The sequence below is a fragment of the Bos indicus genome, chromosome 1, assembly GCF_029378745.1.
Source record: "Bos indicus isolate NIAB-ARS_2022 breed Sahiwal x Tharparkar chromosome 1, NIAB-ARS_B.indTharparkar_mat_pri_1.0, whole genome shotgun sequence".
Taxonomy (NCBI): domain Eukaryota; kingdom Metazoa; phylum Chordata; class Mammalia; order Artiodactyla; family Bovidae; genus Bos; species Bos indicus.
This window is the reverse complement of record NC_091760.1, coordinates 80,195,750-80,222,317: the sequence shown is the minus strand read 5'-3', so window position 1 is coordinate 80,222,317 and position 26,568 is coordinate 80,195,750. Positions and strand designations below refer to the sequence as shown.

Genomic DNA, 26,568 nt, shown 5'->3' with positions numbered 1-26,568 from the left:
TGAGATAGAATGTGATTGCTGACACCAACGTGCTTTGAAAATCCTAAGCGCCTCACAAATGCCAGATGTTATTACCATGTTTAATAGATATACTACTCTGAGTGACACAGAGAGGCAAATGAACCCATATTCCAAAGGAAATAGCTCATTTTTCCCCAAAAAAGAGGTGATTGAACTTCCACCAACAAGCAGTTGTATGAACTCAGTTTAGTTGGCCACATCTTAGCTGTGTGACCCTGGACAAGTCCCTGCATCAGCTTTCTCATTTCTGCAATGGGAACATTTGTGACTGATCTTCTTTCCCTCCAGGCAGGGTCAGAGGCAGGAGCCTGCCCTCCACTCTCTGCTCCAGTGCCCTGGGTGACGGTAGCCTAGTTTCTTCACCTCAGTCCCTTCCTGGGTCAAGGACAGATTTCAGCGAGGTGATCCTTACCATCCTCCATCCTTCCGGCTCCTAAGTTTATTCTAACCACTACTCTTGTCCTTAGCAACTTTTCCTCTCAAAACCCTACAACCGAGAGAAAAGCATTAGACACCCTGTTTTAAAAGTTATGCATTTGTGGAAAGTTGTGCTCCAGTCACACTTTGGTAATAAAAATTCTGTATTCCCTCTGCCCCAGCTTAACTGTTTGCCTTTTACCTGTTATTGATTGTCAATTGGCTGCAGTTACTCTTTGATCTTCTCTTTTGTTTGAACTTGAATGCCACCCACACTGTCTGCCCCAGCCTCCTCTCTCTCTATTAAACAGTAATGATATGTAAACAAACTCGGAGGCCCCTGGGGAGCCAAGCAGCCCTGGGGCCAGCCTCCCTTGGGCCTGTGAATTGTCATTCCTGAAGCTGTCTGTTTTGTAAGTTCTTCTGCCAAGTGTCTATGGGAGCAGAGGGATCATTATCCCCCCTTTCAAAGAGCAGGGTGAGCCGAGGCCTTGAGCTGGCGAGTCCTTTAAAGTCATCTTCAAAGGAAACCTGAGCTGCAAGGCCGGCCATGTGGCTGGCAGAGGGGCAATGTGACTTTCTGAGGTTCTCTCAGGGGCTTTGGGGGGTGAGCTCCCACAGGCTTCCCAGCACGTGTGTGGAGCCTGCTGCAGAGGCACTGCCAAGGGACACCACCGTCCAGACAGTGGCCTGAGGGCCCAGGGAAGGCCCTGCCTTGCGTCCCCGCCCCACTACCGCCACCGCCACCCAGGAACGGGACGGGGCGGTGAGGACTTTCTCCTCTGGGCAGGCGGCCGTGACCACACTTGTCCTCACCATTCTTAGTTCCTGTCAGTCAAACTTGGTTTCTGAGGGGGTCTGAGGTAAAATAAAACCGGGTGCCAAAGCAAGCCAGGGTGAATCATGGAATCGTAAACAATGTAGTTAATCCGATTCCCTCAGGGGTGGGTCGGAAAGGGACTCAGAGGGGTAGTGGTTGTCACTCAGGAAGAGGCGGCTGACTTCCACCACAGAGTTCTTGGTGCAAAGAACGCTTCAGCAGGGATGGGGTTTGGCTTGGCGCATAGGGATTCATAAAGCTTCTGAGTCTATAGATGTCTATCCATCACCTAGGAGACAGCAAAAATCCTCCAAGGCACCAAGGGTGAGGAAGCCAAGAGTTGAAGCTGAGGCTTCCCATACTGTCCTTGGACCCCAGGAAAGAGAAACTGTTTATGAAGCCAGAAGGCAAGACGAGCCTTCTCACTTCACAGAATGAGCAAACTCTCTAAGACCCAGAGGAGGAAAGGACCCACACATTGGTGTCAGAAGGGCTAGAACTGAGGTCATTCATTTGAAGTTCAGCCTAGAGCTCTGAGTGAAAAATAAAGTGAGTGAAGACAGTTTAAAAAAAAAAAAAAGAAAGAGGAGGGAACCAGCCAGAGATAAGAAGCAAGAGGTCCATTCAAAATCCCCGACCTGGGCGCCACATGAGCAGAATTTGGCATCTGCGGTCCATCCTTCTTCCAAGAGCTGAAGGTGGGCCCTGCCCAGCAACCAGATGCAAACCCCAGCCTCAGTCTTGCCCTGCCCTCCATGAGCACTGCCCACCCAGGTGAAGAGCTGGGGAACCAGACCCATTCAAGTCCTGACTCCAGCACAAGGAAAAAAAATCCAGAACAAACCGATTTGACTTTTCATTTTATTCTTGTATTTGTACAGCTATATTTTACAACGCGGTAATGCAGTTTAGACACAGCCAAACCCTGTCTCCGGAGTAGTTATAACACAAGCATGACGCAGAATGTGATGAGACAAACATTCCCAAAGAGAGCTTAGTTAGTGACAACTCCAAGTCCCTGTGTCTGCCTACACGTCCAAAAGGGATGGCGCAGTCGTCCCCTGTTGAAAACTTCCATGAAAAAAGGCACCGTAGGACACGTTGTACGGGTATATACAAACCGAAAACTAGAACAAAACTACACGTTTTCTCCTTCCGCAGCTTTTTTTTGTTCTTTTTGTTTGTTTGTTTTAATACACACTTTGTAAATTGTAAACCTTCACTTGCAAAAAAATACAAATACACTGAGGCATTTTAGACAAAATATTTTCTTACTTATACAGATGCAATACTTAAAATAGTCTCTTAAGTGCTCTTTCTCAATAAAGATTCTCAGATCCGTGTCTGCCTGCAGATACAAAATCGAGCCTTTAACGCAGTTTTATATTTTTAATATATCTTTTTTAGGTTTATATATATTTATTTTATATATATATATTTATATATTTACAACTCTGCCATATATTCCTTCACCTTTGGTTAAAAAAATTAAAGCCCTCTCTTTGATAACATACCGAAGTCTCTTCTTTTAAAAGAATGCACATTTACATACAAAAGAAACATCTGATCCCACAAAACATATACATTCCTCATTTTGCAGACTAAGTCAAGTCAGAACTTTTGCGTACTTCCCCCGCTTTGATATATAAAATGATTTTGCTTTTTGCTGACATGGTTCGCCGTACACATAGGAGAAGAAGCAATATTATTTTCTTAAAGTTTTACGGCAGTGGGGGAAGGGGAGCTGCCCTGGCGCCCCGTCCCCCGCCCCTCCCCCCACCCCGCCCCCGCCAGCTAGGATTTGCGCTAGTGGATGAAAGAGGCACTACATCATGGGATGAACATTGTAAAGTGTTACAGTATCCTTTGGGTAGATTCCGAAAAGGGGCTCGAATGGAAAGCATCAACACTCCATGCTTCAGCAGGCTTTGGGGAGCTCCGGGGGCAGGTCAGTGGCGGACACGCGATATTGCACCTTGGTGTTGGTGATGGCGCCGTGCTTCTGGCGCAAGTGAAGACGGAGCTGACTTTTGTGACGGAAATGCAGGTTACACTTCTCACACTGGGGGAGAACCAGAGGCAAACTGTTAAGTCATCCACTCAGGAAACGTGTCATTACTCAAGGACCTTGAGAAGGAGATTCTCCCTTCCAGGGATGGGGCAGTTCTTCCCTTCCCTCCTGTGGGCAGGTGAGAGCCCACAGGAATGCTGGCTTCTGCTAAGGGACAAGTACACTTTGTGCAAATGTCTCTTCCCTGCTTTCCAAAGTCTTGGTCATGTTCTTCCCCTGCTTGAGATTCATTTCCCTGCTCTAACTCAACAAATTCAAGTCTAAACCAAAAATGCAGTTCAGATGCAAACTCTTCTAATTTTTAAAGTTTTCCTGAATCTTTCTAAGGTGAAAATAATTCCTTTCCTTTAACCTCTGTAAGATTTCCAGCCTTGCCACTTAATGCCAAAAAGCCTTGGCATCCCCAAAATTAACATCCTTCTCAGATGCAGAATGCTTTGACACTGGTGACTACTTCTCACTAAACTTTGTAATCTTCCCAGTACCTGTGAATATACCTCTTAGGCAATTATGCAATACCTCTGAATATATTTGGACAAATGGATTAGAACAGTCTGAATTTTGCAAATGGAAATTCCGGAAATCTCAGATATGCTTTTAAAAGGCAGTTATATTCCTTTAACTTAGTGTACGCATCTTAGAGGCCTTCCCAGGTGGCACTAGTGGTAAAGAATCCACCTGCCAATGGAAGAGACTTGGGTTCAACCCTGGGTCAGGAAGATCCCCTGGAGGTGGGCATGGCAACCCACTCCAGTTTTCTTGTCTGGAAAATCCCAAGGACAGAGAAGCCTAGCAGGCTACAGTTCACAGGGTCACAAGGAGTGGGACACAACTGAAGTGACTGAGCACATATGGACACATAGATCTCAGATCAGCTAACTAGGCATTAGCAAGTAAAGCTGTTTCTTGTTTTGATTCCAAAAATGGGTGATAATCATTTTAGTGGAAAAGTTCTTTAAAAATAAAGTGGATGACTAAATGTAATGTGGGACCCTGATGTAATCCTGAGACAGAAAAATGTTTTAGGCAAAAACCGATGCTGCTGCTAAGTTGTTTCTGTCGTGTCTGACTCTTTGTGACCCCCGTGGACTATAGTCCACCAGGCTCCTCTGTCCATGGGATTCTCCAGCCAAGAATACTGGAGTGGGTTGCCATGCCCTCCTCCAGGGGATCTTCCCGACCCAGGGATTGAACTTGCCTTTCCTGCATCGGCAGGAGGATTCTCTACCACTAGCACCACCTGGGGAGCCCAAGTAGAAACTAAGAAAGTAAAGTATGGATTCTAGTTAATAATAACATACCCAGTATGGATTCATTAGTTGTGGTTAATGTACCCTAGTTATAAGACTTAATAACAGGGGAAATTGTGTACATATGGTATCTCAGTGCTATCTTTGCAACTTTTCTACCAATCTAAAACTATTCTCTAATAAAACTGTAATAAAATATATTCATATAGAGAATATGTCTTAAAGTAAAAATGGAAATAAACTTAGAAAATAATAAAGCAGGTGTGCAGTGAGTCTAAAGAGCCCCAGTCTTGGGAGACAAGGGCCCCTCATACCTGTGCTACCCACTCCCATGTGCCCTGAGCATGGCATGTCTCTCCGAGCCTCGGCTTTCCTTTCTGCAAGGGACCGAGTCTACACTCTGAAGGTCGCTCAACTCTGATATCCTGTGTATCTACATGTCCAGCAAATAATTATAACAGCAAATACGTTCTGGACTCTTACTATGCGGCAAGCACTGTTCTGAACACTTCCGGGAATCCATTAATTTAACATAACTGTGTGAAGTAAGCACTATTATCAGGCTCAGATGAGGAAATTAAGGTACTGAGAAGATAATTAATTCGCCCAAGAACAAAATCAGGTGAGAAGATATTCACTCAAGGAGCGATAAACAAGTAAATGTAAATAACCACCTTCTCAGGTTAACATTTTGATATGGGTTAACCATTCCTTTATTTGTCCTTGTGTCCATCACTACCTACAGAGATGTCATAAATTCAGCAAAGCCAGCCTCATCTATAACAGTAGTTTCTACACTTGTAGGACATGGGACTCTTTTCTTCAAATTAAATGGAAACTGGAAAGGGAAAAAGGCTGCTATATCATTCCAGTCCTGCCCTGCAGGGTTTCAGAACCTCAGTGATTGAAAGAGCACAGTTGGAAACCTGCTCATCTACCTCATTCTCACCATTTCATAGACAAAGAAGACTATGGCCCAGTGAGAGGGTTAGGGTTTGCCCACAGCCTTAAAAAGGGTCATTGCCAAAGTCCAAATAAGAATGCAGATATCTCAGCTCCCTGGCCAGTATCTTTCCACTTTACAGCAGAGATCAGCAAGCTGTTTCTGTAAAGAGCCAGACAGTAAATATTTCACACTTGGTGGGCCTGACATTCTCTGACATAACTACTCAGCTCTGCATTGTAGCGTGAACGCAGCCGGAGACATACGTCAACAAGTGAGCCTGGCTGTGTGCCAACAAAACCTTATTTATGGACGTTGAAATTTAAATTTTATATAACTTGCATGTCATAACATATTATTGTTATTTTTAGCTATGTAAAAGTATAAAAACCATTATTAGCTTGTGGGATTTCAAAAATTAACCCATAAGCCATAGTTAGTCAAGACTCCACTCTAGAACTCTGTGATTCCAGTGGCCTGATCATGGCCTCTTACTTCTGGTCATTTGCAACTGTCTTTTCTCTAGTTTTTTTCTCCCTTGTATCACCACATTTCTTTGGTTCCCCTCCTAGTCTGTGACTGGTCCTTTTCAAACACTTTAGCTCGTCTGAAGTAGACATCTAGCCCAGTTTAGGGACAGCTGGAGGCACTCAGTAAGTGTTTGTAGAAGGAATGAATGACTCTGATGTCTATGTAACCACAGTCCAGACTTCTTTCTTAAGGCCTGGATTACCTAGCCCAATACCCTCACTTTAAAGATGAGCAAACTAAGACTGATGCTGAAGCTGAAGTTCTGATACTTTGGCCGATTGGTGTGAAGAGCTTACTCACTGCAAAAGACCCTGATGCTGGGAAAGACTGAAAGCAAAAGGAGAAGGGGGCGTCAGAGGACGATATGGTTAGATAGCATCACTGACTCAATGAACATGAGTTGAGCTAACTCTGGGATATAGTGAAGAACAAGGAAGCCTGGCACGCCTCAGTCTATGGGGTCACAAAGAGCTGGACATGACTCAGCAACAGCACAACAACAACAAACTAAGACTCAGGCCAACCTCAAGCTAGCTGTCTTTGAAAATCAGAGTGAAATCTGGTCTTAGGACCATGCGAGTTCAGTGGTCCTCCCACTGCATGCCTGAGATTGACGCGAACAGCCCTGTGGCCCCAACCCCACCTCCCCGCCCCTCCCAGGCCAGCCAGTGGCCACAAGGGGTTCACGCACATGGTAAGGTTTCTCTCCTGTGTGGATTCGCAGGTGGCTCTTCAGAGTCTGAAGGTGCCGGAATCGGGTGCCACAGATTTCACAGGGATAGGGCTTCTCGCCAGTGTGGATGAGCACATGGGCACGGAGGTGGGCCACCTGCACGGAAGAGCGAAGAGCAAACAAACTGAGAGGCTCGGTTGAGGTGGGCTCAGACCCCCTGGAGCCTCTTATCAGCACACTGGCTGGGGGTCCGTGGCCCACGCCCCCTGCTCACCTGGACAAATCTGGCTCCGCACGTTTCGCATTTGTAGGGCTTCTCTCCAGAGTGAATTCGGGTGTGGGTTTTCAGGTTGGCCGGTCGGTTGAACTGGGCCCCGCAAATGTTACAACGATAGGGTTTCTCACCTGTTGCAGAGAGAAGAACAGGAAAGCCATAATTAAAGAAAGTTTCCACAGTCCCTGAGCCCTGGTTTGCAAAGCAATTAACCCTTATGCCACTTCGGCTTTCCTTCCCTTGGAAGGGGTCAGAGAGAGGTGTCAGGGGCCTGCCACCCCTCTCTCACACACACATCAGCACACCTCACCCATGACCAGGGTCAAGAAGCAGGTGGTGATGTGGAGGAGGAGAGACAATGTCAGGCATGGGTCAGGGAGGGACTAAGGTCCCAGGAACCAGCTTTGTCATCAGGATGATCTAACTTCAGGATGTGGACATGTTACTCGCCTTTTCTGGGCCTCAGTTTCCCTCTCTGGCACCCGAGGGGTGAGTTGAGATGACTCAGGAAGGCTCTGCTAGGGTAAGGCTGATTCAGTCAACCCATTCCTCAGAGAGGTAACACTCAGGCTGCTCTAATTTCTGTCTCTGAGAAAAAACATGCTTTTCCTTTCTGCTAGCGGCAACTACAGCTGCATTCTATTTGCAAGAGAGGTGGGGCCTGAGTTGGAGTAGATGCTCAGACAGAGGAAACCAATAGAAGGGCCACGTCTTCCTTCATGGAAAGTTTCTGGGATAATGGGCCCATTTAAAATTCCAGGAGAGAGGCAACTTTGGACAACAATCAGGTTATGAGATGCTACCCGGTGTGAGCTGATAAGGAACCAGCCCTGGGAGAGACCGAAGAGGCTTTAGCGTTTTTCTGGTTTATAAAAACCAACCTGTCTCTGCCTCTCTCAGCCAAGGTTCATCCCCTGTACAGTAAGATGAACACTTTTGACCCCAGTGAAGGTGGAGAAGCAACACAGAGCATCTCAAAGGAAAGACAAAGGGAACACAGAGTAGCTGGGTCACTAAGCCAAGACGTGACAGGCCAGGCCTACACTCAGGCCAGGAAAATCCCTGCTCCCTACCTCACCTCACCAGGCCCCAAAGCCCCACGCTGCTTTCCCTAGAATCCTTGCCCCGTTCTGCCCCGGGGAACCTGGCGAGCTTGGGGATGGGTTACAGAGCCATACCCGTGTGGACGGTCTTGTGGCTGGCGAGGTTGCCCTTGTAGCGGAAGGAGGCCTGGCAGCGGTCACACTTGTAGGGTTTGTCACTGTGGGTCTGCAGCGTGTGCCTCTTGAGGGAAGCCTCCTCAGAAAAGCGGCAGTCACACTCATTGCAGAAGAAGGCCCCATTCTCTGTTGGAGGGTGAGGGGAACACCAGGGTCAGCACGTCAAGAAAGTGAGGTGGGCCTCCATGGCTTGTCCTCTGGAGCCACCCCCAGGGCCAAACTGAGCCCCCAGTGCCCCATCTGCCCATTGTTCATGGGAGCCCAGAGCAAAGGCCCTGTGAGAATTCCCTCTTTCTTAGTGTTTAGGGTCTCAGTCATGGAACCAAGAAAGGAGACAGATTCAAATATTAAGGTAGAAAAGGGAAACTCACACCCAAGGTACCCACATGGCCTGTACCAGCTTACATTCATGCATAGAAGCCCTCGGGTAAGACTGCCTCTGTCTGTGTCTCTATCTTCAAAATCAGGATAATAAACCCCTGTCCTGCCTACCTCACAGGAGCATGTTGTATAACATCAAGCATCACAGGAATGTAAGATACGAATCAGAGTCAAAAATACTTTGAGTTCATCGAAGGAGGAATTAACAATGACTGTGGTCACCCTTGCACCCATCTAGACTTCATGTCTCCCAAGCACTTCTGAGACAGGGAGACAAAAGATGATGGTGGAAGTAGAAACAGAGGCCCAGAGAAAAAGAACTGGAGTATAGAGCGAACAGCCAGGGAGCCAGGATGGGACAGTCCCTCCCTGCTCTCCCAACTATTGGCCCATGGCCCTGTGCCAAGCCTCTCAGTGTAAGGAACTCATCTTTTTCTTTTGTCTTAACAATATGGAAATGACATATCATGGTGACTTACCCCTAAAAGAAGTATTACTGGGCTACCCTACTGGAGCCAGAGCTGGGGGAAGAGGGGAAAACTGGGGGTGCCAATCACAAACTATCCAAAAATGTCAATTAACAATCTGTTCAGTGAATCAAATTCAGCTAATATTAACTGAGTGCCTACTCCATGCTAGACTCATTAGGCCCTGCGGAAAACACAAGCATGAATAAGGCAGATGCTTCTCCTTCTAGAATGTACAGTCTAGCAAGGTGAACTAACATGCATACAATCAGTTTGGGTCCAGAGGGCCTGAGAAGGCTCTGGAAGCTAGTGGTAGCCAGCCCCATCGCTAGTTTTGCTGGAAGGAAGCTGAGAGAGCTGTGTGATCCTTCTCTATTCCCCAAGAATAACTCAGATTCTTCACCCCTTGCTTTGGTCAGTCTCATTCCCTACATAAGGTCTCCAAGAGTGGGAATCTGGGCTGGTGATTTAAATGCCAATGGACTTCCAATGAGGGGCTCCTTCCAATCACTGAATAGACACACAAACCTCTGGAGCAGAGGCCAGGGCAGGGAAGGGACTCACCGCAGCTGGAATCTGAGTACTCAGACTGGGTCTCTCCCAGCTCCTCGGGGAACGTGGGGCCAGCAGCATGCAGGCACATCTCTGCGTGCTGCGGGGACTGCGAGCCGCAGGATGTGCACTTGGGGGGGTGCAGGTAGAGCGGCGAGTGGCTCTCGCTGCTGCTTCTGGGGGAGCCAGTCAGGGACCTGTGGGCAGGAGGAAAGGGCCTCAGCAGATAGAGCAGGGCAGAGCCTCCTCTTGGCCTCCATGCATCCCTCTTCCCTGTGCTCAGGGCAGCCCAGGGGCCACTTGAGATGAGGAACCACAAAGTTACTTATCCCCAAGCCTCCCTTCAAACAGCGGACATACTGAGATCACTGATGGGGTCACATGGAGCCCAAACCTCACTCCCAGGTTCAGCTCCCTCCCTTTGGTGCTGCAGTCCACGGCCATCCTCCGTCCAAGACAGCAGGAGGATGCCCCATGCCATACCGAAACCAAGACCTCAGGAGCTTGGGATTCTTGGAATGCTCATCTACCACAGAGGGGAAATTCTCTCTCTATGAAAATACACTGAAGCTTAAGGACCTTCCTTACTTAGGCTAATTTAGTCAATAGGCTTTAGCCCACACCTCCAGTACACTCAGCATTTCAGGCAAGAGAACACAGCCTCTGCATCCATCAGAAGTGAGTCCAGAATCCTGCTCAGATAAGCCCTGGCCCCAAGTCCCGACTGCCTCTGATCACCTGTTGACAATGTTGTTGAGCCGACTGGCCTGTGGGATGGTGGAGTCCTCCGCACTGGTGCTGAGCTTAGTTGGGGACTGGAGGTCAAGGCTATCAGGCTCCATGGGTGGCTGGCAGGCTGGCGGGGCAGCATAGGCTCGGGGGGAAAGGCGGCCCAGCTCTGCCTGCTCAGGCCCCTCCGGTTTGGCGTTCTGGTTGAGACTGTTGAGCACGATGAACTTGTACTTCTTCCAGTTGCAGGCTTTGGGGTCAGTGGGGCTCTTGGCCGGCGGGGACCCAGAGGTCTGGAGGATGCAGGCGTTCTTGCTGCTACAGGACTCCGTAGGGGAGTTGGGCTGGCAGTCAGACTTCTGGGGACTTTGTGGGCTAACCAGACCCTTCCTGTTCAGGGGTGCATTGGGGGGCTCGAAATGCAGGGCAATCTCATCTTCCGAGGAGGGCCGCTCTTCCTCCTTGCCGGCCTTATCACAGGGGAAGTATGGGGCACTCCGGGCTGAGGGCGCAGCAGGCTTGGGGCCCTCGGCCACACTGTAGTGCATGTCACTCCGCGCCTCCTCAGGAGCCGCCTCCTTGGGCGAGTAGATGGTGCTGTGGCACACGCTGGGGGAGATCTCCATGGCCGGCCGACTGTACTCACTGGGCACTGGCCTGGCACTGTCGCAGGGGAGGGCCCGATCCTTGGGGAAGGGGTTGGCTATAGGCATCCGGGCATCCCGGAGCTCCTCATCAGAGAAAAGGAAGCTGCTAACCGGAAGGTGGCCGTACACAGGGTATGAGGCTGGCGGTGTGGACAGGCCATTGTACAAGCTGGGGGCAAAAGCTCTGCTCTCACATCCGGGGGCGTTCCTCAGTGGCAGGCTGTTCTCCACCACCTCCCGGCCCCGATAGGCCATGATGTCCTGGGGCATCAGCATGCGGCTGTTGAGGAAGTCTTCACGGGGAGGCTTGATGGCAGGAACCATCTCTGCTTCACTGCAGGAGGGAAACAGAGAGAAGACCCCGGCCTCCTAATCAGAACCTTCCAAGTGACACTGGCCTATGAAACCCACACAGGCGCGGGGGTCAGCTAGACACAGGCAACGTGGCCCTGGACTAGGGAAACACTTGCAGTTACAAGGCAGTTCTGCTAAAAGTCTAGCAATCTAGCCCAGAGAAGCTAAGTGAGTTAGCCACACCATCAGTGCCTGTTCAGGTGTGATTTTGTGTAAGTCCCATATGTTCATATACATGTGAATCTCTAATTATTCTGCTATTATAAAACGGAAAGCTTTTGGAGCCCTTATCTCATTTCATCCCTACAGAATCCTGCAAGGAAGGTTGAGAAGGCATTATTGTTTCCATTTTATACATGTGAAACCTGAGCTTCAGGGAGGGAAGTGTTTATTTGATGCTGGTGTCACATGTTTGGAAGGTCACTGTCAAACTGGTGTTTGTGAAGAAGGAACTCACTGCCTGGAGTCATAGGGAAGTTTCCTTTTGGAGAAGAGGCAGCAGGTGCCAGGGTGGGAAGCCCTGGCTCTGCAGCAACAGGACCTGGTTTCTAGTCCCTGTGGTGCCACTCATCAGCTCTGTGACCTGGAGCTAGTTACTGAATGCTCCCAGCACAAGGCTGGACCCAGGGAAAGCACTTATAAATGATCTTGCCACCATTATCACCCACAGGAGACAAAGAACTCAAGCTGCCTGTACTTGAAGGGACATTACGTGGGCGAAAAGTGGGCCAGCTCCATGTGATTGCAGTTAACAGAGCTAGAACCAAGGAATGAAGGTGAAAGGAGCCAGATTTCAACTTTCAAACTGTCCAAGGTAGAACTGCGTGGTTCTGGGAACAATGAGTTCCTTGCTCCTGGAGATGTTCAAACAGAGGCTGGAAACCTTTCTGTTGGAGAAGGGCTGCGATCACCCTAGAGAAGCTGAATCAAATGATTCTACAGAAGTCAAGGCCTAAGTGTTCTACTTAGCAAAGCTCTTCACTTTTTTGGCTCTCAGGTTTCTCATCTTTCAATGACCGTCCTATCTCACCAGATCCCAGGTAGGGGGTTAGACCCAGTGAACCCAATGTAACTCAGTAAACATTCTCTCGTTTAGGAGCAGAGTGACATAAGAGATGAGTACAGCAGCCCACAGTCTGGTGGGGGAACTAAGTATGTAAATAGTTACAATGGAAGCCTAAAGGAGAACTAAAACACACATGCAAATAGTGAAAGAGAAGCAAAGTCTAACAGGAATACAAAGGGCTTTGGGAAACAACTGAACAGCTGCGGAAAGAGCAAAGTGATAACTGCACAATGAAGAAGTCGGCATCCGGGCGTGGTCAACAGGATGGGTGGGAGGAAAGGGTCAATCAAGTGAATGGAAGGAAGCAAGAAGTGGGGATACACGTGGCATATCTGAATAGCAGGAGTGTGCAAAAGCAATGGAAAGTAGGCTGTGGCGTATCACAGAGGATTATTTTTTTCTACGTGCATGCATTATCAAGGGTCACTGATCTTTTGTGGTCCCTTCCATCTCCAAGGCCTCCATCCAGGTGGCAGCTCACCTGGCCTTGATGAACTTCCGGCAAGTGTCCACAACATGCTCCATCTGAAGGTACATAGCTGTGGCCATCACGGCCATGATGTTGCCCTCCCGCAGATTGAGCCGAGATGTGTACATGAAGTCCAGGAGGATGAAGAACCCCTCCGGGTTGATCTCAGGATCCAGATTGATCACACTGAGGTTGCATTTCAACTGGTCTGTGAAGATGCTGTAGAACAGGCCACTGTAAAACAAAGGAATGTCTCACTATAGCAGACATCAATTACAGAAACGGTCATCAATTACAGTTAGCAGGGGCCCTAAGCCCCTTTTCCCTGGACCAAGCTCTGGACCTTCCATGCCAATTAACAATAGTTGCCATTTATGGAGAGTTTACTCAATGTCAGAGAGTCATTAAGCACTTTACATCTACTCTCCTGTGTTTCTCACAACCTTATAAGATAGATTCTATCCTTCTCTCCCTTTTCAAATGGGGGAACTAAGATCAAAGAGGTCAAGTAATTTTCTCAAAGTCACAGAACCTGTATTCCTTTTGGTCTTCACTGCACAGATTACCAGAGTTAAATTTAGCACTCATTTGCAGTAACTATTTTTAGTTTACATCTTTGGGATAAGCATTTCCTTTCTTGCTCCACCACATTATCCTCATTCTAAAAATCTTATTGTACTTTTTAGAAGCAAATTGGGTATTGATGACAAACAAATAAAATGATACCTATATCTGTAGTTTACTGATTTTCTAAAAGTCCATAGATTGTTTTCTAAAAGCCCATCACAAGGTCAATACTCCCAGGAGAGCTAAGTCAGTGTCAAGCTATACCTCCTGGTACCATGATGTCAGATTCAGGAAAGAGCATGCAGGGAGAGGCCAGAATTCTGGACTGTCATCTGGATTCTACTCTTCCTGAGCATGCTGCCAGAAATGAGCTAGACTTACTAGACTTTATTAAGTAGCTATGAAACCTTGGGTAAGGGACTTCACTTCTCTGCGCCTTGGTTTCCTTATCTGCAAAGCAGGAATGACAATGTCTCCCTTACACAGTTGTGGCAAGAATGAAAATGTAAAGGGGACAAACTGATGCCTGAACACAGTAAGCATTTGGCTAGTGTCATCTATTATCTTAACTCTCTATAAACCTTTCCACTATTTTTTTTAAAGGTGCTTGTTGTAGATGTTCTGTATGTCCTCTACTTGCAATCCAGATTCCTGACTCTACGTCAGCTCACCTATAAACGTTTTCATCTTATCATCTATAAAATAGAGCTAATCATGCCATCCATAATACAGGCCACTTTGAAAATCCAGGGAGATGATGGAATGTAAAACTGCTCTGAACATTTGAAATACTTGACAAATATAAAGAATTAGCCAGCTCACTTTCACCAGCTTAGATATTCTCTGAAACACCCACAGAAATATAATCATAGTATAAATAAATACAATCAGAAAAAAAGAGCAAAAGATCTCAACTTAACTTGCTAGAAATATTTAAAAACTCGCTTTCACTTTTCATTTTTTCCCCACTGGTTCACTAAAGTCATTCCGTTTGCCCTGAACACATCTCTTCTGGAGACAGGATCTGATTTCTTCTCCCTCTATTCCCACAGAATGGAAACGCTTTCTTTTCTAAAAGTGTATTTATTCATTTGCTGCCTGGGAACCCACTCTGCCAGGCCATGTGCTGGGGACCTAGAGACAATGAGATGTGGCCCCAAACACTGCAAGAGGCCTCCACCCTCCACCCTGGCAGCCAGCACCTTCGCTCCCCTTATATCCATCATCTGCCTTCTACTTCCAGACCCCTTACCTGCAGGCCATGAGGACTGTCTTATGGGCTCTAAACTGCTCCCGGCTCACCACTATGACAACATCAGTCAAGATGTCACGGCTCCGGAGTCGATTAAGGTTGAGAAGAACGTCACTGGCATGGCGGGTGAACTGGATACAGCTGTCAGCCGGCGAGGCCATTTTTCTTCACCTGAAAGAAAAGGTCAAAATCCTGTTAGTCCTCCAGAACCTGTTTCCTTCTCACCAGGAGTGTGAGAGCAGGTGGCTCAGCCTGCTCCCTTGTGTTTGCTTTTGAACAATTCATCGGCCACCTCTGGGCATTTCTCTTCATGTCTGTACTAGGAGATAATCATCTTTACCTGACTTGTTAATAGAAAACCCTATAGGGGAAAGAGGAAGGGAATGAGTATTTGTTGAACGTTTTTTCCACATACCAAACACGCCACCAGCATTGAGAGGCAGTGAGTGAGTGACAGGGGAGAGAAAGCATGCTTTGAAGGTTAGCACGTGGGCCATACCTTTTGCAGGCTGTATAACTTGGAACAGGTTGTTTTACGATGTCAGGGCTTCAGTTTCCCCAAATGGGGAGTACTAATTCCTCTGCGGTGGTAAAACTTAGAGATATGTGCCTGGTCCACACTAGATTCTCAAAAATCATAGCTATTCTCATCAGTATCTCATCTCATCATCCTAGCCACCATCTGTCTCTCCCTGCTAAGCTTCAGAATTGTCAGAATGCAACTGTCAGAACTGCTGGTGCATAGTAGGCAGCAAAATTACTGTGAACCAAGCAACAAGTAAGGGAAGCCCTGGTCACATGAGTGTTAAGACAGTCAAATGCAGGGGCAAAAGAGTAGGGGTGGGGTGGGGGGGTGTGAAGGAGAGGCAATCAGCTGTCCTTTCTCTCATCTAAAGAAAGGTGGCACCGTTCACAGAGACACATGCACTGGCAAATTCAAAAGAAACAATTTGTCCACAAAACTGTAAAGCGTATAATTCAATTTACTTACCCAGTGCCTTGATTCACAGTCCAAAATTTTGCTTAAAACCTGCAGGGAAGAGAAAAACCAAGCAGAAATTGATTTAATGAATGTAAGATTGTCCACTATAGTCTTATTTTAGGACACACATATTTAGTTTTACTCTGATAGCTGCAGCCTGCCAGCTGGTGCGGTTTTACCACAAGTGAGCAAACACTTTATCCAGCTCGGCTCTTACAGAAACAACAGGCACCCGAAGCTACACGATAATAATGTTTTTACCTTGAGTACTCAGAATACAATTTCATACGTTAATTACATACACATATACACATTTAATTCCTTTTTCAAAGTAAAAAATGTATGCCATCCAAATGTAATAGAGTTTATGGGAAAGAAAAAAAAATAAGAAAAGTGCTTCTTTCAATATTAATGAAATGATCCTTCAGGGGCCTAAAAACTGGATGCTTATCAAAACCTGCTAAAATACTATCTTCCAAACTTAGAATGATTCCACAAGACCAACAAGGTCAATATCTTTATCCTTAGTTCACAGAGGACAAAATTGAGTTACCAGGCAGTATTTCCTGACTGTCTGAAGCACTTAAGACTAAATAAGGAATGTGCAGAATCCAACCTGAGATGGTTTATCTACTCTTTTGTTCATTTTCAAAGTTTCCAATCCCATCTCTCCTGGGTCTAAGATCAGATATAGTGCCACAAACTTCCAAGTTTGTGCTTCCCCCTGCTGGTGAGAGATTTAACTGTGTGGTTTAGCTGAGAACTGGCCAGGGAGCACTCAAGAAACACGGACCCTCTCCAAATTGATTTCTCTAAAACAAAATCATTTAAAGTCTAGGTGAAAGACTCATTTATGATCACATGTGGGCTGCAGAAACAAAACAATATCTGAACCCTACCCCAACTCGTCTTTTTTAACATGTAGCTTTTCAGAGCTATTTTCCGGGTAAAGGGGCCCGAGGCCAAGGAGGTCATATTGGGCCACATAAATGGTGAGTGACCCAGCCCTAGGTCTTCTGGCTCAAATTCTTGTCCCCTTTCCAAATCAGCCTACGTGCTGTAGAACAGGCAAGACAGCACCCTGATGTGGGTGAATCTCATTTTTAAGTTCCTTCCCCCACACAGACACTTTGCCCCCATTCCAGGCTGCTGAGTCTTACCAAATGAGCACTCTAAAATGAGAGGTTTCCTTGAGTCTGTAACCAAACACTCTGACATTTCTCTGTGGTCCCAAGTGCCAGTCACTCAATCTCATAGGCTTCAAGGTTAATGTGTGCATGTGAGTGAGTGGAGGCGAGAAGGAAATGGGGGAAGGGAGAGGATAGAAAAAGACAAAAGAACCTATTTCCTCCTCTCCCCATCCGAACTTGGATTGGCAAAAAAAGATACACGGAATGGGTCCTAACCAAAGTTCAATGATTGTGTCCTTGGAAAAGGAATACTGCAGACACATGTGAGGTTTATTTATAAACCTTCTCCTCCTCCCCTACGGAAGAGATCCCTCAACAACTCTGGAATACTTAAGGCTGTCCTTTAACCAGCTTCAACCACCCTCTCGCTTGTGGATTTCCAGTCACACAGACTCTAGGAACCACAGGAAGTGCAGATTTGCCATTTCACCTTGACAAGTGGCAATGACTCACTCCTGATGCGGAATGAAACAAACAAACAATCCCCCTGGGTCCACTGTCTGTCAGGCTGTTGGCTGGGCACCTTCCACTGTAAACCTCTCGGCCTGGCTTGACCAAATAATGCACATACACTAAGGCCCCTGCCCTTATTAAGTCCACTCCTTTCCAAGCTAGCTTTATCTTAGGAACCCCCCAAACTAGTGAGTATGTTAGTCATGGTGGGTGTGGGCAATGATGCCACCCTCTATATGCTGCAGGTGTGGGAGCACCACTAGAATTTGGTTTGCTTTTCACAGACCACTCAGCTGTTTATCATCCATTTTTGTGTCTGATCCTTATAATAGCCACCATTAACTGGGAGGAGAGTGAGGCTCCATGAGATAAGTCTTATCCAGGATCTCAGAACTAATTCCAAGCAAAGCCCGGAAGAAACCCTGCCTACTAGCTTCAGCCATCCCACCAATGTCAGCACAAGACTCCTTCCACAGAAGCAACCAAGACAGCAGAGGTGTCAAGAAGAAACTGACATCTGCAAGAGCCCAGAGCTTTCCCGACTCCATCCCAGCACCAGCTGCAGTAACCACCAAGTGAAAGTTAGACTGGTCTTTTCCACCCCCATACACTTTCTCTCCTTTGGCGCTTTCCCTGTGTAAACGAGGCACCTTGAGAAGGCAGATAGATCCTTTAAAGGGCTTGATGAAAAACGAGGGAATTCCCCTTTTTAAAAAAAAAAAAGGGGGGGGGGCAAAGGTAAAGAAGACAACAGAAAGGCAAAGAGAGACAAGGGATGGGAAGGGCTAAGCCAGCCTGTATGAAAAGATCCCATCCTTTTCCTCCCACCTCCAGAGGTGGCCCTCTTCTCTTGCTCACACACAAGGGCACAAACTCGAGCCCTGCAGCCGGGCAAGCCGGCGCAGATCCGCAGATTGGCCCACCCCCATCACACCGTACCTGTCTGCTAGGGACCGCCCACCCCCGGGCGTGTTGCCTGCACCGCGGCGCGTCCACCTCGAAGCCCCCCACGGGCGCGGCGGAGCCCCGGCGATAGCCGTGAATTTGGTTACATTCAAGTAAAACTTTTCGTGCACCTCGGTAGCTAACATTATGTGTGCCTTTTTTTTTTTTCCTGTTACGCCGTCAAGGCAGGGGGCAGTGAGGGGAATGGCACAGCCCTCTCATTCCCGGAACACAGTCGATCTCAACTCAGCGGATTTCACAGAACACTCTCTGCCTATCGCCGGCTCCAACGAGAAGTAACTTTCCAGGAAGCTGCCGGCCCCGACGGCAGCCAGGATCGCTGCCTGCGCCGCTCGGGCCGCCGGGGATTCACCCGGCGAGGGGGGGCCGCCCGGGGAGGCTCGCGGGGAATACGGCGCACTTTCCCCTAAATCCCTCGTCCGCGCCAGGTCTAGGAGTCTATTAGAGTTCACCTAGTCCAACCCTTCCCCCACAACAATTTTTTAAACAGGGAAAGTCAGGCAAGTTAGTAGCACAGCCGGGTCTGAAAGCCAGGATTTCACGTTCTATCCCAGGCTTGACTTCAAGTTGCCCCATTACGGCGTTTATTTGCCTGGTGCGTCTTTTTCTTTCTCTTTGCTTGCCCCTCCGACCCCGTCCCCTCGTTTGAAAGGGAGTGGGCGGTCGAGGCCCCCCCAAGTCAAAAAGATGGAGTCCTAGAGCTGAGGGTCTCCATCCAGCGCGCCCCACCCGAGCTGAAGGAAAACTAAACCGAAAGCCCCTTCCGCCTACGTTGGCAAGAAGGAGAACCCAGCTCAGCTCGATTTCCGCCCAGAATAGAAGCTGCCAGGCCGAACCTGGCTAGATTTCGAAATTTCCGAATCCGATTTCTCTGAAACCATAGATTAAAAAGGTCAGGATTGGCACAAGCCTTGGGCTCAAACTCTAGCGCGTTCATGGGCGCGCCAAGGTTGCCTTGCCCTCCCCAGGCCTTCCTCGGAGTTAGAACCCCCGGGCGCCATCTCCTAATCGGTCTCAGCATCGGACTCCAAGAGGCACCTGCGGGACCCGGTGCTAGGGAGGCGAAATATGCAGCCTCTTAGGCCGCAGCGCAGTCCTAAAACTGGAGGGTAGCGTCACACTGCGCCGCGCAGCACCTCAGCAGCGGGGGCGGGGTCAGTAAAGACGGGGCCTCTTTGGCCTCATAAAATCCCACTTTCTCATCCCTTCGCCGGGTAGAATAAAGGTGAAAGCGAAGGCTGCAATTTAACACGGGATGGGATGAGAATCTAGGAAGGGAAGCTAAAATTAAATGCATTTATTGGAAATTAGGAGTCCCCGTGGTTCCGGGAGCTCAAACCTAATCCTGTTTTACCGCTGCCTGACACTAGAGAGAGCCCTCCATCAAGGCTTAAAACCGACTCCTCCTTGTCGCCCCGCCCCTCCTTCTATTGACCTAGTTTAGATCGAGTCTCCGGATTTGGAGAAAGCCTTTCCCCCTCCCCCTTTCTCTATCCCGGTCGGGTTTTGGATTATTGGTAATCTAATAACTCCAATAACTCGTTGAGAAATCCAGAGGAGAATCTGGAAGTGCAAAGCACTCTTGAGAGGCAGGGACGAGGCATTTTAATAAGGCCGGAGCCGCCGCAGTGGAACCCGCATCAGGGCTCTGGCCGCAGCGTTCCCTTTCTCCGCAGCGTCTCAGCTAAGGAGCCGCCTGGGTCTAGTCTCGGGGGTCTGGCGGTTGGGACGGGGGTGGGGGTAGGGTCAAACCGCCGAGTTGTTTTTGTTCTGGGGGAGAAACACCCCCTCACGCTTTTGTCTGGGGGGCGGGAGGGTTTGAACACCGTAGATGAAAGTGAATTTGATAACGTGGTGGCCTCTGCAGTCGCTTTGGGTGACCGAGGAGGTGTTCAGGGACATGATGTCCTGACTTTCATTTCTATCACACTTCCTGCCAACAGCGCTCTTGCAAGCCTGCAAGCTTCTAGGAAATGCAATAAAATAGAGGGATGTGTTTTATCATCAAGATCTGAAGAGGAGCTGCAGAAGGGACATTCCCCGGGCGCCCAGCTCGCGACTGCCTTCCAGAAAGGGCCGGCAGTCAATGCCAACAGACACGAGCAAAGATATTTTGGCCATCCTGCCTGGAGCGGGCTCGGCCTTTGCAAAAAGGCTGACGGGGGAGGGCAGAAGCATGATCTCCCCAAGCAAACAATGCCTTTAAAAATCCGATCTGGACAGAAGTCAGCCAAGGTCTTTATTCACGTTAATGAAGATGGAAGGCACTAAATGTCCTTGGAAAACGATGAGTCAAACTTGACCGCTCTTCAAACACGTCCCCAGATTCGTTTCCAACCCGAACAGAGGCGCGTTTCTCCAACGCGGCCTGCAACAGCTCCCGAAGTGGGAGAGGCAGAACTTGATTCCTGCTGACCAGGGCGGTGGAATCAACGGCTTCTCTCGCGGGTGTGCGCGCCAGTGGTCGCTAGGGGCCGCCAGCACGCGGACGCGCGTTTGCCATCTTAAGTTTTGAACTCCAAGCGAGAAAACTTTACTGAGAAGCTATTGTGGATTACACTCTGCCTGTCCATAGGACCCACGCACACAACTGATTTCTCACCAATCCACTAAGCAAAGTTTGTAAGTGGGGGGTGGGGTGGTCCGAGCTATTTCAGGATCCAAATGTGAGCCTCCGACACAGTGAGGTGCAATCTCTGCAAGTTTAGGGACGGGGCTTTAATCACGCCCTGACACACGCACACCCCCCTCCCCAAGATCTGATGCTCCCACCCCTCAGCGCTTCAGTGGGCTTTTCAAAGTCTGTTACGGAAAATCTTGGGCCATACTTTGTAAACAAGTTGCTCGGAGAAATATGGGGAAAGAACTCTTTCCCATTATGGTTACCTAAGAGGTTAAAATTATGGCTCCCTCTGCCTTCAGCCGCTTTTTCTCAGCTACCTCGAAGGGGCGGAGACAAACTCGCCTTTGACTTTAAGTCACTGACCTGGAATTCAGAAGCTTAAAATCTGGTTCCGGTTAGGTCACTAACTCCCCATTAACCCTCACATCAAGCCAGTTTCCTCACTGTAAAGAGCTGTATGTCCTAGAGCCCTTGTGGTATCCCTCCACTGTAGACTTTGCCCCGGGAAAGGCCACAGCAACTGGGAGGCAGTGTTTTCAAAAGGGGGTGCTTTTTGGTTCTCTAAGCAGATGCAGATATCTGCCCGTCGCTGAGCGACATGAATGGGTAAGCATCCGCAGGCCTTGTAATTTTCCTCCGCCTTACCAAAACGTTGGAGGTTGGGTGTCATCCTCATTGGAAGGTGCCCTGCATCAGTCCTAGCACCTGGTTGAGATACTTGGGGACCCGAAGGTGACGCGGTCTGTCTAATGCCCAAAGTGGGGAACTCCGCCAAGACCTACCACTAGGTGGCGGACTCGGTCCGTACGAAAACCGCCGCGCGACCACAGCCTTCCACCCTCGACTGCCCCCCACCTTTCTGCTGTTGTGGTGTATTAGGGGGAGGGGATTGCCTCCATAGGGCAAAGCAGGAAAACATTTTAATTTACAGAAGGTAATTCGTTTTTCCCCATGCTCACACCTCTAGCAACCACAACGCAATATCTGAAGCTGCGTGCGTGTATTATACGTAGATTTTTCCAGCCCTAAATGTATTGGGAACAGAAAGAAAGAATGCACTTGTCTTCAAAAAGCAGGATGGCACTCGGCAGTATTGGCAGAGGTTCCTGCCAAACCCTGTCGACCACCAAAAAAGTCGGGTACAAACTGATTCCCACGGAGAAAAGAGACCCTGGAGGCCAAGGGCAGAAGAAGGGTCCCACCCAGTCTTACAGCGCTTGGCTAAATCGCGGATGGGGGAGTGGGGACGAGTTGGTCTTTTGGTGGGGCTGTGGTCTCGGAGTGGGACGCGGGCAGGGTAGGGAGGAGCCGTTCTGGCTTCTAGTGGGGCGAGGAGAAACCGGCCAGCTTTCCCACAACCCAGCACTCTCGCTCCGATCACTGCGGCAGCTTTCCCACTTGTTGCGCAGTGCAGGAAACTGGCACGCGCCACACTACTTTAACTCCCAGAGGTCTCCAGACCGGCTACAGATCAGCCTGCCACTGCCCCTGGCAATCCACAACCCTCCCTCCCCAACCAACCCCCCACAGACACCATCTCCACCGCCAGCAAAAACTACAGGACTTCCAGTCAGTATTTTTTTTTTTTTTTACACCAAAACATTCCTTCTTATCTCAATATCAGACAGGCAGCAGAATTCGGGTGCCCAGAGAAGTCAAGTCCAAGGCGGCGGGAGTGGGGGGCGGCGCGCTACTTCCGCCTGTAAAACTCGCCTACTTAAAGCCAACCAGGCAACCCTCCCCCCATCACACACACACACACACTCGAACTACTTCGCCTATTTTGACACCATCCTAGCTCGAAAACCGTTTTTCTCCCTCCTTTTGAGAAATCAAGTTTTTAAAAAGCTAGCTTTATCTCTCCTTCCTAAAGAAAAAAAAAAAATCCTCATAAGGTCATTTCACAATATTTTTCAAATATTTGACTTTTGCAAATAGATAAGTTTCATCCACCGAGGGGTGGCGCTGCCGCACCACCTCCTGTGAATCTGAATTTTTCACAACAAAGTGGGTTGTGAGTGTGGCTACCCAGCAAAGGAGAGAGGGAAGGAAGAATTTTGACATCTAGTTATGGCTACCATTTACTCAACCAATAACTGGAACTCTTTAAGGCTCAGCTAACGATAGCTGAAGAGTTTACTGTCCCATTCCTGTCCCAAACCCAGAATAAAAATGGAACATTTGTTTTCATGAAAGCAAGGGGTAGAACCCTTAGAAACTGAGCATAGAGGAAATAACCAGTTGGAGAATTCCCACTTCTATCTGCTTTCTCCTTCAAGTTGCTCTGTTTTTACAAATAGATAGCCTTATCGTCACTATCAACAGACCCTTAAAATCAGTCAATGCTTGGGCCTGCAGTATTGGAAAGTCTTCCAAGTAGGATATTGGAAACTTCTATTTATAAATGGAGAGAGGGGGGACTATTTCCCATCCGCAGGCTTCTATTTTGGCCTGAAAACTCAACTACAGTCATTTAAGGCAGGGAATGCCCATCTCCTGGTACTCCCTTTCCATTTCCTCCTCCCCCAGAGACACATTATCTTTTCTCCTTAAAAAAAAAAAAAAAAAAAAGCATATATTTTAAAGTGAGAATGTGATTTCACCTCGTTCCTTTGAGCTCATGTTTGCTACCTCCAGGAATAGCGTGTGGACTAGGGCCAGATGAACTTCAACTTGGGCTGCAGATTTACGAGGTTCTGTTCAAGTGCCAAAGGCTCTTGGTAGTAAATAGCGAGCAAAATAGATACCTGTCTCCTGACGGATCTTGCCGGCCCCCCTCTTAATTTTTTTCTTAAGTTATTTATCAAAACCACACACACCTTGCAAAGAAAAAGGGAAACTGGCAGTCTCTGTAGAGGAAGCCAGTGGCATCGCTCTGAGCCACAAACTGTATTTCTAAACAGCCCTTTCCCTGGTTCCTTCTCTCCTGCCCCATTTTCTTTTTCCTTTTTGACAAAAAAAAAAAAAAGCATCTACTGACACTCACTTTACTTTAAGGTGGGGGTGGAGGGGACGCATTACAAGATATTCCTCCTGGAAACTATAAACTGATGGAACAAAAAAATCCGAAAGGATTAAATCAGTTTCCTGGAGGGGATGGCGAGCTCACAGAAGAGGTCAAGGACCCAGTAACAGTTCTTGATTTGGAGCGCCCAGTCTGGGGCCATTCCTTCGGCTCAGCTGTCAGGACCCCCACCACCAAGACAAACATTTCGAGAAGGGGCACAACATAAACAGGATCTTTTTCAAGCTTTTTTTTTTTTTTTAATTTGTAGGATTGTGTACTTGTTTTCCATGGGATAGCTTTAAAAACTCAATTATTGCAACACGAGTTCCATTTTTGGCCAGAGTTCCAATAACACGGCATCATAACGGCAACGCAATCTACAGTTCTCAAGACATTTACCACGGTCACTACATCCGGCAGCGGAGTGGCCCCCTCGCTCCCGCGGCTCCCCAGCGCAGCCGATTTCCGAGGCTCCGACTCCCTACCGGCTCCCGCCCCCGGCCGCCGCCGCCGCCGCCTTCCCCCATTCCTACTCCCTCGATGAGAGCTACAGGTTGCAAATCCAACCAACCTCGCAATCCATTTCTGCAAAATCACTCACAAAGATCTCCCGTTTGCGCCCGCGCCCCCTCCTCCCGCGCCAAGTCCCCCAGCCAGGGCCACAAAGTGCCCTTCTCTCCTCCCGGGTCTTGCACGTAGGAACGCGGGCTGGGGCTGTTTGTGTTTTCCCTCGCCCTGTGCAAGGACCTCGGGAATCTGAAGCCTGACGCCGCTACTCTCCGACCCGCAGTTTTTGTTTTGTTTGTTTTCACAAAGCTTGCACCATGGGAAAAATAAAAATTTAGGAAAGCGGGGAAACAGCCATTGGGAGCTAACACCGAGTCACGCAGCGCCCAAAATACAAACACCGCGACCGCCAGAAATCCCGCCACCTTCCCGCTTGGCTGGGCCGTCCTGAGAAGGTTCCCGGAGTCCCCGCACTCTGAACAGCACCGCAGGTGCAAACGCGCACCCCTTTCCCACCCCCACCCCCAAATCCCCATCCCGCCACAAGCCTCTCTCCCCAGGACCGGGAGAGAGAGCGCGCGGGGGTTCCCGACTCCCTAGACTGCAACCAAGAAAGAATGATTTCCAAACTATTCAACATCCCCGCCCCCAGGCAAGCTAAACCTCCCCCAAAACGCAGGGGAAGGGGACACCAAAACGCTCGGATCTCGTTAGGAAGATCGCGGCTCAGAAAGGAACACTTCATCTGGGTTTATGAAGGGAAAAAAATAAATAAATAACCACGAGGAGTTCGCTTGCATTTCTCCTCCAAAATCTCGGCTCGGAGGTGGGGAATCTAGAGGACCGAGGCCGGTGGAAGGGAGCCAGCGGGGCGAGCGAAAGGGCAGCCTCCCTCCTCGCCTCCCGGAGTGACCAAGAAGGACGGGAGAAGGGAAGGAAGGAGAGGCGAGGGAAGGGAGAGGGAAGGAAGAAAGGCGAGGCTGGAGCGAGGGAGCAAGGAAGGCAGTTTGCAAGCGAGAAAAGAGGGAAAAAAAAAAAAAAACACAGCCGCACGAATCCAGCGAGATCACAAGCCGTACGCAAGCAGCAGCAGAAAGAGCGAGAGCGCGAGCGCGCGTCCTCTCCGCCGTCTGGGGCCAGACAGCCCCCAGACTTGCCCGAATCACCCCCCAAGCACTGTCTCGTCCTTTCTGCTCCGGCCGCCCCCTAATTCCCCTCCTTCCTCTCCTCCACCTCCTCTTCAAAAACCAAAACAACACAAGGGAGGGTGGCAAAAGCCTCCCCAAACCGGCCAATTCACTCAAAGACAACAAGAATAAAATAATAAAAATATAAAAATCTACATCCTAGAGTGGGAGAGACGTGGGACTAATCTTCGGCATTTATTTTAACACCTGACAGCTACAATAAATAAATATATACATTTACATCAATAGATACACATAGGAAACTTGGAGCCAAAGCATTTGGCAAGAGCAGAAAAAAAGAATTAAAAGGTAAAATAATGATCATGAGCAGCGGCGGCGGCAGCGGCACCAGCGGCAACAGCGGCGGCGGCAGCAGCAGCGGCGGCAGCAACAGCAATAATCACCTGGTGTCCGGCCTTTCCTAGAAACTTCTTGCATCACCACTTCTAAGAACCCCAGTTCTAAGAATCAACAGAGCTCAATTCTCGGAATTTGAGCTGGGGACTTTACCACTGCTACGTAGCAGGGGAGGACTCGGTGTCAGCTCTTCACGACTTATGCCTCCTCCGGGCCATAAAAAGCCCTCCAGGCCAAAATATTTTCCCGCTGTCAGGCAGATTTCGGGGTCCTCACAGGGTAGACGTCTCGGGTTTGGAGGTTTCGGCGCGAGGGTCGAGGGGCCGGACGGTGGCTCTCCCTACCCGGCCCCCGGTCGGTGGTACAGCCTGCTCCGCCACCGTCACGTGGGCGCCCCCTCTGTGACGTCGGCGTCTTCGCTGTAGCAAAGCTCGGCCTCTGGAATTCTGAGAACTAATTTGCTATTCGGTGACATAAGAGGGGGAGTGCGCTTTGCTTCCCCGGGGTCTGGGGCTCATTTCTCCTCTCTTCCCCATAAACTCAGCTCCTCCGAGCTCAAAACACAAAAGGAAGCGAGAGGTTGGAACCTTTG

At 48.9% G+C, this 26,568-nt stretch overlaps 1 protein-coding gene across 3 annotated transcripts; it reads right to left on the bottom strand.

Moving 5' to 3' along the window:
* Nucleotides 1-2,105: 2,105 nt before the first annotated feature.
* Nucleotides 2,106-26,408, bottom strand: BCL6 (BCL6 transcription repressor). Of its 3 annotated transcripts, none has more exons than XM_019958258.2 (10): nt 26,024-26,408; nt 15,696-15,734; nt 14,705-14,875; nt 12,898-13,119; nt 10,359-11,330; nt 9,633-9,817; nt 8,179-8,346; nt 7,001-7,131; nt 6,745-6,882; nt 2,106-3,320 (listed from the first exon to the last, which is right to left on the bottom strand). In XM_019958258.2, the coding sequence occupies exons 3-10, from the start codon at nt 14,863-14,865 to the stop codon at nt 3,177-3,179; spliced, it is 2,121 nt and encodes a 706-aa protein (XP_019813817.1). In that variant the 5' UTR covers nt 14,866-14,875; nt 15,696-15,734; nt 26,024-26,408; the 3' UTR covers nt 2,106-3,176. The 3 variants fall into 3 exon arrangements, with proteins under 3 accessions (XP_019813817.1, XP_019813821.1, XP_019813813.1); XM_019958262.2 differs by lacking the exon at nt 26,024-26,408 and adding an exon at nt 18,269-22,429; XM_019958254.2 differs by lacking the exon at nt 26,024-26,408 and adding an exon at nt 16,847-18,245.
* Between the last annotated feature and the right edge of the window lie 160 nt (nt 26,409-26,568).

Bases quoted from the DNA above. Each gene is read 5' to 3' on its own strand.
- BCL6 (XM_019958258.2), bottom strand. From the start codon at position 14,865: ATGGCCTCGCCGGCTGACAGCTGTATCCAGTTCACCCGCCATGCCAGT. The intron at 11,331-12,897 runs GTGAGCTGCCAC...TCCCTCCTGCAG, and splicing joins CGGAAGTTCATCAAGGCCAG to TGAAGCAGAGATGGTTCCTG. The intron at 3,321-6,744 runs GTGCGTGAACCC...GTTCTCCCCCAG, and splicing joins CAGGAGAGAAACCTTACCAT to TGTGAGAAGTGTAACCTGCA.